At 42.0% G+C, this 9,659-nt stretch overlaps 1 protein-coding gene across 1 annotated transcript in view; it reads right to left on the bottom strand.

The window, feature by feature from the left end:
* Positions 1-661: 661 nt before the first annotated feature.
* Positions 662-9,659, bottom strand: part of CRLF3 (cytokine receptor like factor 3) — a 49,896-nt gene continuing 40,898 nt past the window's right edge. The window contains exons 7-8 of the mRNA XM_054459955.2: positions 3,895-4,007; positions 662-2,431 (exon numbers count right to left, since the gene is read on the bottom strand). Of these exons, the coding sequence (XP_054315930.1) occupies positions 2,175-2,431; positions 3,895-4,007 (370 nt within the window). The 3' untranslated portion in view covers positions 662-2,174. The remainder of the gene's footprint in view (positions 2,432-3,894; positions 4,008-9,659) is intronic.

The raw sequence follows: 9,659 nt of genomic DNA, 5'->3' as shown, positions 1-9,659 counted from the left end.
AGTGAGCCAAGATTGCACCACTGCACTCCAGCCTGGGCAACAAAGTGAGATTCTGTCTCAAAAAAAAAAAAAAAATTAGTTTCAGAGTTCCAAATATTACCACTCCTGTCTCAAATTAGGTTTAAGGCACTCCTGTGAACAGGCAGATTCTATAGGTATAAATTAAGATGTCATTTCCCTAGAGAGGCTAAGAAATAAATACGTTCAACAAATATTTGATGAATTTAAGGAATGAGATGAAGATATCTGGAGAAAACGACTCGTCTATCCTCATTTGATCCAACATTCGTTCTGCACACATTGTGTCAGGCAAGATGCTCAGTATCAGACACAGAATATAGGAAAGTACAAGTAACCAGCTGGGTGTGGTCACTCATGCCTATAATCCCAGCACTTTGGAAGGCCAAGGCTGGGGAGTATTGCTTGAGGCCAGAAGTTTGAGACCAGCCTGGATAACAAAGCAATACCCTCATTCTCTACAAAAAATATTAAAAAAAAAGTTTTTAAAAGAAAGTACAAGAAGGTACATGTACCCTTTCACAAGTAACAATGATATCTTACTAAAATGCCTGGAGCCACAAGAAGCCTGTTTTCCCTTCAAATGAAAAGTAGGTTAAAACTGGATTCACCAAATCTCACAGAAGAAAAAAAGTACACACACTGAACTTTTTTAGTTTTTTATTTTGATTCCGATGGCTGGACAAGGTATCTACATTCTAGAACATCTTCTTAATCCCTAAACAAGTGGAAATCTACTACTTATACATAAAAAGACAAGTAGAAAAGGTCATGATTGTCTAACAGGGAACATGAATCCCCAAATAAATTATCTTACAAAAATATCATACTTGCTTTTCTACTTTTTTACTACTGGTAAAAATGAAAAAAATAATTCACATTAAAATAAAATCTGTAGGCTGGAATAGAAGACAATTATTTTTACATATTAAAGTCCTTCAAATAAATATTTTACACACAAATTTAAGTTTTCAAAAAAAATAGGTTAAGTATTTACCCTATATTTTTCTGATCTGCTAAAAAGAGACCATTTATCAAACTGACATTAAACTGGACTGCAGCTCATTCTCTGCAAAGAGTAAAATGCATGTCACAGGCAGGCTGGATACACACATGTGCATATTACATACATATGAAATGGCTAACACTGCTGTGCATACTACTTCCATAAGTAGTTTTACCCTGTAAAAATACTGTAGCCTATACTGAATCAAATTGCAATGAAAGAACAAAAGGTACTAACTTGCCTATTTTAGACACTTGGTCAAGCATTTTAAAAAATACAAAAACTGGCCCACTGCAGTGGCTCACGCCTGTAATCCTAGCACTTTGGAAGGCTGAGGTGGGTGGAACACCTGAGGTCAGGAGTTCAAGACCAGCCTGGCCAACATGGTGAAACCCTGTCTCTGCTAAAAATACAAAAATTAGCCAGGCGTGGTGGCAGACACCTGTAATCCCAGCTACTCAGGAGGCTGAGGCAGGAGGATCGCTTGAACCTGGGAGGCAGAGGTTGCAGTGAACTGAGATCACACCACTGCACTCCAGCCTGGGTGACAAGAGCGAGACTCTGTATCAAAAAAAAAAGAAAAAATTATTATGTTTTGGGGACTTAAAGATTACTGAAGATGGGATAAAAGTCAACACTGCTTACAAATACCTGAACATGGAGAGCACCGTCAACACATTCATGTGGACAGCACGTGAGCGGATGTATTAACACATTACACAGCTTCTTCTATCTGATCTATTCCTCTTGTTTTATTCTAAAGAGTTACATGGACTTGGATCCTTTAAGATGATTTTAAAAATAATATTACATTAAGTTTTCCTGGTCTAATAACCAACTTTAAGAAGTACAGTGGAAGGGTATAGAACTTTCTATATCTTCTCATACTTTTAATGCCAATTTGATTTTTATTGTGATGTGATATTTAACAGTATGCTAAAAATAAAATTGACTGAATTATATGATTTTGTCCACAACATTCAAGTCTCTTTTTGCTAAAATATTACAAAATGAATCCAGTAAACACTTTCCATTTCCAATGGCCTAAGTTAGAGATGAATTCAACTTTTTTTTTAAAGCAATTACAACTACGCTGGGCTGAGGACAGCTACGTTAGACCCTGAAAACCAAAGCCAAGCACCCAAACGATCTAAAACACTAACACTTTCCATCCAGGATAGAAAAATGAGCATCCAAAGTAAAGAGAACCACAAGACTGATCAAGTAACCAGTCAAAAACCACTTCTCTATTATTTGAACTTATAGTTACTCGAAGCTTGAAGTGTCCACCTTCATTATTACTGGTGGTTCCTAGAGTCACGGCTTCAATGTCAAACGTGACAGTGGACCCAGAAGTAACTGCGGGTAACTGATTTGTCATTTCTTTTCCATTGACAAAAACTGCACCTAAAATGTTAAGGTTAAGAGTCATTTACATGTGAGCAATAACTAAGAGATCTGAAATAGTTTCTAGATTACCAGTAACACAGCTCATTTCCTAATTCAGATTTTTAAAAATCTGGAATGCCAACTGGACATAGATTTTAGAGTTCTGTCCAGGGTTGTACTCTTCCAGCAGAGACTATGAGTTTCCCATATCAATGTCATCAAAAGAAACTTGACAGTGTTACAAAATTACCTCCTGTGAAATAGCAAGACTGTTTCTTATGGAATAAACAAGAAAGAATCTTGTTCTACCGAATTCTTGACTCACCAACACAATTTTTTTTTTTTTGGAGACAGAGTTTCACTCTTGTTGCCCAGGTTGGAGTGCAGTGGCATGATCTGGACTCACTGCAACCTCCAGCTCCCAGGTTTCAGCAATTCTACTGCCTGAGCCTCTCAGATTACAGGTATGCACCACCACACCCAGCTAATTTTTGTATTTTTAGTGGAGACGGGGTTTCACCATGTTGGCCAGGATGGTCTCGATCTCTTGACCTTGTGATCCACCCACCTTGGCCTCCTAAAGTGCTAGGATTACAGGCGTGAGCCACTGTGCCCAGCCAACAACACCAAATATTAACATGTCTTGCTAGTGAATTTTTTTTTTTTTTTTTTTGAGACAGAGTCTTACATTGTCACCTGGCATGATCTCGGCTCACTGCAACCTCTGCCTCCCAGGTTCAAGCGATTTTCCTACCTCAGCCTTCCAAGTAGCTAGGACTACAGGCGCCCGCCACCACACCTAGCTAATTTTCTGTATTTTTAGTAGAGATGGGGTTTCACTATGTTGGCCGGGCTGGTCTTGAACTCCTGACCTTGTGATTTGCCTGCCTCGGCCTCCCAAAGTGCTGGGATTAGAGGCGTGATCCACCGTGCCTGGCCTCTGGCTAGTGATTTTTAAACAGCACTAGGGATGTAGACTGAATGATTTATTATTTGTAAAGAGTTTAGAACAAAGCCTGGTACATGGTAGTCACATAAATTATGTCATTAAGACCAAAACTTTCAGCCAGCCACGGTGGCTCACGCCTGTAATCCCAGCACTTTGGGAGGCCAAGGTGGGAGGATTGCTGGAAACCAGGAGTCAAGACCCACCTGGGCAACAACTTATCTTTACAAAAAAGTAAAAATAAAAAAATTTAGCCAGTCAGGGTGGCATGCACCTGTAGTCCCGGCTACTCAGGAGGCTGAGGTGGGAGGATGGCTTGGGCCCAAGAATTTGAGGCTGCAGCGAGCTATGATCATGCCACTGTACTCCAGCCTGGGTGATGGAGTGAGACTTCATAATTTAAAAAAAAAAAAGAAAAAGAAAAATACCTAAATTTTCTCATCTCCTACTATAAATGTATGGAACTGGAACAGATTCATATATTACTAAAATAATTCATATATTTCCAAAAGAATGACAGTTATTTATCTCTTACCATTTGTACTAATGCACACAGCTTGATCCCGCTGCAGAGAGTCATATCCATCCTGTTTTTCTGCACACACTCCTATGCTATCTCTTCTGTCTGGTTGTCCCACAGTTTCAACTCTGTAGATGCAGTAGAAAGGTCATTTCATACTTTTAAAAATATAACATGAATGATACCTAACAGCCACTAGCTTAAAAAGAGCAATCTCACCACAATTGTTTTTTTCTAAATAGTAACAGCAACCATGATTGAGTTCTTGCTATACTCCAGGCACTGTTCTAATTATTTTATATCTATCTATCATTCTTACAGCAATCTATGAGGTAGGTGCTTTTTCTTTTTTTTTGGAGACGGAGTCTCACTCTGTCACCCAGGCTGAAGTGCGGTGGTGCAATCTTGGCTCACTGCAACCTCCGCCTCCTGGGCTGAAGCAGTTCTCTGCTTCAGCCTCCCAAGTAGCTAGGATTACAGGCGCCCGCCACCACACCCGGCTAAGTTTTGTATTTTTAATAGAGATGGGGTTTCACCATCTTGGCCAAGCTGGTCTTGAACTCCTGACCTTGTGAAACACCCACCTCGGCCTCCCAAAGTGCTGGGATTATAGGCGTGAGCCACTGCGCCCAGCTGGTAGGTGCTATTTTTAACATACCCATTTTATAGGTGAGGAAAATGAGGCACGAAAAGAAAAAAAGATTAAAAATGGCTAAATAACCTGATCCCGATTACCTGGCTGATGACTGGTGGAACCAGGACTCAAACTCAGGCATTCTGACTCTAGAATCAATCAATCTATCTATCTATCTATCTATCTATCTATCTATCTACTTTTTTGAAATGGAGTTTCATCCTTGTTGCCCAGGCTGGAGTGCAATGGCGCGATCTCAGCTCACTGCAACCTCTGCCTCCCGGGTTCAAGCGATTCTCCTGCCTCAGCCTCCTGAGTAGCTGGGATTACAGGGATGCACCACCATGCCCAGCTAGTTTTGTATTTTTAGTAGAGACGGAGTTTCACCATGTTGGTCAGGCTGGTCTCGAACTCCTGACCTCAGGTGATCCGCCTGACTCGGCTTCCCAAAGTGCTGGGATTAGAGGCGTGAGCCACCACACCTGGCCTAATTTTGTATTTTTAGTAGAGACAGGGTTTCACCATGTTGCTCAGGCTGGTCTTGGAACTCCTGACCTCAGGTGATCCAACCTCCTTGGCCTCCCAAAGTACTGGGATTACGGAGTGAGCCACCGTGCCCGGCCTAGAATCTATATTCTTAACCATTTGTAGCCATGATGGCACACTTCTATTTTATATTCTAGCTCTAGACACATAGAAAGTCTGTCATAGTTGACATTATAATTTATGTAACTATTGCTGCCAGCGCCTAAATCTTCCATATAAGAATTTGCAATGATTTGATTACTATTTGTTAAGTAAATAAAGCATTTAAAAAGAACTATTATAATCCTAAAAAAACCCATTATGGTTATGAAGACACTATTCAAGCTTGAAGAACTTTCTATGTGGCAAGTTTAAGCTTTTCCTTTTGTGTTTTCATTTCAGATGTCAATACTTTGTGTGCTCTTGAAATAGGAAATGTACAGATCCCTATTGCCAGACACATCATTCTCTCCATCCAGAAAGCCAACTTTGTAAGGACAAAAAAAAAAAATTAGTGTGAAACAGAATGTGGCTTTTCCAAAGACAGATGTTATTATTTATAGTCAATGTGGCCTCAAAATGTCATTGATTGTGAAATAGCAAACATGCAGGATCGTAATAAATATTTGGATAGGTTTCTGAAGTTATTTCATATCTGAGCAGTCTAAAGAAGTAGTATGGGGAGGAGGGGCCGGGCATAGTGGCTCACACCTGTAATCCCAGCACTTTGGGAGGCTGAGGCAGGCGGATCACGAGGTCAGGAGATCGAGACCATCCTGGCTAACATGGTGAAACCTCGTCTCTACTAAAAATACAAAAAATTAGCCAGGTGTGGTGGTGGGCACCTGTAGTCCCAGCTACTCGGGAGGCTGAGGCAAGAGAATGGCATGAACCCGGGAGGCGAAATTTGCAGTGAGCCGAGATCGCATCACTGCACTCTAGCCTGGGCGACAGAGTGAGACTCCGTCTCAAAAAGTTTTATGGGGAGGAGGAAGACGTCAGCAAGAAAGAAGAGGAAGTCTCAGCCCTCGTTCTCCCACAGAAACACTGATTTAACATATACAAACCTAAATACTTTCATGAGAATTCCAAAATCTAGTTAAAAAGTTGCACTTCCCGGCTGGGCATGGTGGCTCACACCTGTAATCCCAGCACTTTGGGAGGCTGAGGTGGGCAGATCATTTGAAGTCAGGAGTTCAAAACCAGCCTGGCCAATATGGTGAAACCCTGTCTCTACTGAAAATACAAAAATTAGCCAGGCATGGTGGTCGGCATCTGTATTCCTAGCTACTCAGGAGGCTGAGGCAGGAGATTCCCTTGAACCCAGGAGGTGGAGGTTGCAGTGAGCCAGGATCACGCCACTGTACTTCAGCCCAGGCAACAGAGCAAGACAGTCTCAAGAAAAAAAAAAAAAAAAAAAAAAAAAAGTTGCAGTACCCCAGACGAGCACAAAGCCAAGCACAGCAAATTGACACAGGTAAGAATAATAATTTTAACTTTCCTGATTAACCCCTCCCCGACACCAGCACAACTCAGGGCCAGGCCAGAACACCTGAGCTTATGACTTCTCCCTCAGGAGGGAGGGAGAATAGCAGAGCATGGCGACTGGTGTTCCGGCTCTCCAGAGGGCTGGCTGAGACTCGTTTATGTCTTGCCTCTCTTGGAGCACTGATGGAGGTGGCAAATTTTGGATCCCTGAGGGTTGCTGAGAACAAGGAAAAGTGGGCCACAGCTTGCTGCAGCCAGCATGACTCACAGACAGACACCAGAAGGAACAAGAAATTACAAACTTCCAAAAAAGTAACTACCTAGCCTCTTGAATACAGAAAATGCAGGCAGAGGCCCAGAGAAATCATACCTGCCAAAAAAATTTCAGAGACCCCCAGAACATCCAGTTGGGCTGACTGGTGAAGGTGACTCATCATACAGAGACTTTCCCAGTACAATGCTAGTCCATAAACACTGGGAGAGATAGCTATTCTTTTTAAATTTTTTTTATTATACTTTTAAGTTTTAGGGTGCATGTGCACAATGTGCAGGTTTGTTACATATGTATACATGTGCCATGTTGGTGTGCTGCACCCAGTAACTCATTATTTAACATTAGGTATATCTCCAAATGCTATCCCTCCCCCCTCCCCCCACCTCACAACAGGCCCCGGTGTGTGACGTTCCCCTTCCTGTGTCCATGTGTTCTCATTGTTCAATTCCCACCTATGAGTGAGAACATGCGGTGTTTGGTTTTTTGTCTTTGTGATAGTTTGCTGAGAATGATGGTTTCCAGCTTCATCCATATCCCTACAAATGACATGAACTCATCATTTTTTATGGCTGCACAGTATTCCATGGTGTATATGTGCCACATTTTCTTAATCCAGTCTATCATTGTTGGACATTTGGGTTGGTTCCAAGTCTTTGCTATTGTGAATAGTGCCACAACAAACCTACGTGTGCATGTGTCTTTATAGCAGCATGATTTATAATCCTTTGGGTATTCTTTTTTAATTTTTAAAATTTTCATAGAGATGGGGTTTCACTGTGTTGCCCAGGCTGGTTTCAAACTCCTGGGCTCAAGCAATCCACCCACCTCAGCCTCCTAAAGTGCTGGGATTACAGATGTGAGTCACCGTGCCCAACCTGATAGCTATTCTTTCAAATGTGCAGGCCAGGTGGGGGTGGCTCATGCCTGTAATCCCAGCCTGTTTTATGACAATTATTAATAAATAGGTATGGAAGGGTCTATATTTTTAATATTCTGGACAATTATTTTGAGAAGAAATCTGGACAAAAATGACCTCAAAGAAGTCTAGAATTTTGCTAGGCACGCTGGGCACGGTGGCTCATGCCTGTAATCCCAGCACTTTGGGAGGCTGAAGTGGGTGGATCACGAGGTCAGGAGATTGAGACCATCCTGGCTAACACGGTGAAACCGTCTCTACTAAAACTACAAAAAAAATTAGCCGGGCATGGTGGTGGGCGCCTGTAGTCTCAGCTACTCGGGAGGCTGAGGCAGGAGAATGGCGTGAACCTGGAAGGCTGAGCTTTCAGTGAGCCGAGATTGTGCCACTGGACTCCAGCCTGGGCCGACAGAGCGAGACTCTGTCTCAAAAAAAAAAAAAAAAAGATTTTTGCTAGGCACAGTAGTATATGCCTGTAGTTCCAGCTACTCAGGAGGCTGAAGTGGATCACTCGGGGCTAGGGGTTTAAAGTCAGCCTGGACAACACAGCGAGACCCCATCTCTTTAAAAAAAAAGGATTTGACGAGATGTTGCAGAATATAGCTATTATCAGTAAGTAGAGAATTTTATAAACCTCTAACAAGCATCATTCAATTTCCTCTTTCTAATGGTTTGACTACTTTAGATACTTCATGTAAGTGGAATCATGCTGTATTTGTCCTTCTGTGACTGGCTTATTTCACTTAGCATCATGTCCTCAAAGCTTACCCATGTTGTAGCATATGACAATCAATAAATGAATGGGAAACAAACAATCCAAAAGAAAAACAGGTGAAGTATATAGTCAGGCGATTCACAGACACACAAACCAGTATGGCCAAGAAATTCATGAAAAGATTTATGACCTCACTGAAAACTGGGGAAAATAACAAATACAATGAGATACTATTTCCCACCTACTCATGCAAAATTTCAAGAAGGACCACCCTTACATACTTCAGTAAATGGCAATTCTATCCTTCCAGTTACTTAGTCCAAAAACCCTGAGGTCATACTTGACCCTTTTCTCACATCCTACAAACAATCTGTCAGTAAATCCTGTCAGCTCTTCCTTCCAAACATATCCAGATTTTGACTGGAAGCAGTGGATCACACCTGTAATCCCAACATTCTGGGAGGCTGAGGTGGGCAGCTCAGGAGTTCAAGACCAGCCTGGGCAACATGGTGAAACCCTGTCTCTACTGAAAATACAAAACTTAGCCAAGCATGCTGGCATACCCCTGTAATCCCAGTTTCTAGGGAGGGTGAGGCAGGAGAATTACTTGAACCCAGGACACAGAGGTTGCAGTGAGCTGAGATCGTGCCACTGCACTCCAGCCTGGGTGACAGAGTGAGACTGTCTCAAACAAACAAAAAACATATCCAAATTCCGACCACTTACCATTACTTCCACTGCTCCATTCTGGTCCGAGCCACCATCGGGTCTCACCAAGATTATTACAAAGCTTCCTAACTAGTCTCCCCACCTGTATCTGTACCTTTTTACAGGCTATTTTCTACACAGCAACTAAAATGACTTGCAAAATGTCAGATGATGTCATTCATTTGCTCAGTATCCTCCAATGGCCTCTCATCTCACCCAGAGTCAAAACAGAGTCCAAACAGTCCAGACAGTCAAGATTTGAATCTCAGCATCACTATTCATGATCTATGTAACCTCAGACAAGTTGTTTATTTTTATTTTATTTATTTTTTATTTGAGACAGAGTCTTGCTCTGTCACCCAGGCTGGAGTGCAGTGGCGCAATCTCAGCTAACTGCAACCTCTGCCTCCTGGGTTCAAGCGATTCTCTTGTCTCAGCCTCCCGAGTAGCTGGGATGACATGCGCCCACTACCACGCCCAGCTAATTTTTGTATTTTTCGTAGAGATGGGGTTCCACCAT

Source organism: Pongo pygmaeus, chromosome 19 (genome assembly GCF_028885625.2).
Source record: "Pongo pygmaeus isolate AG05252 chromosome 19, NHGRI_mPonPyg2-v2.0_pri, whole genome shotgun sequence".
Classification (NCBI taxonomy): domain Eukaryota; kingdom Metazoa; phylum Chordata; class Mammalia; order Primates; family Hominidae; genus Pongo; species Pongo pygmaeus.
Note: the sequence above shows the minus strand (reverse complement) of the source record. Positions and strands in the feature narration are given on the sequence as shown.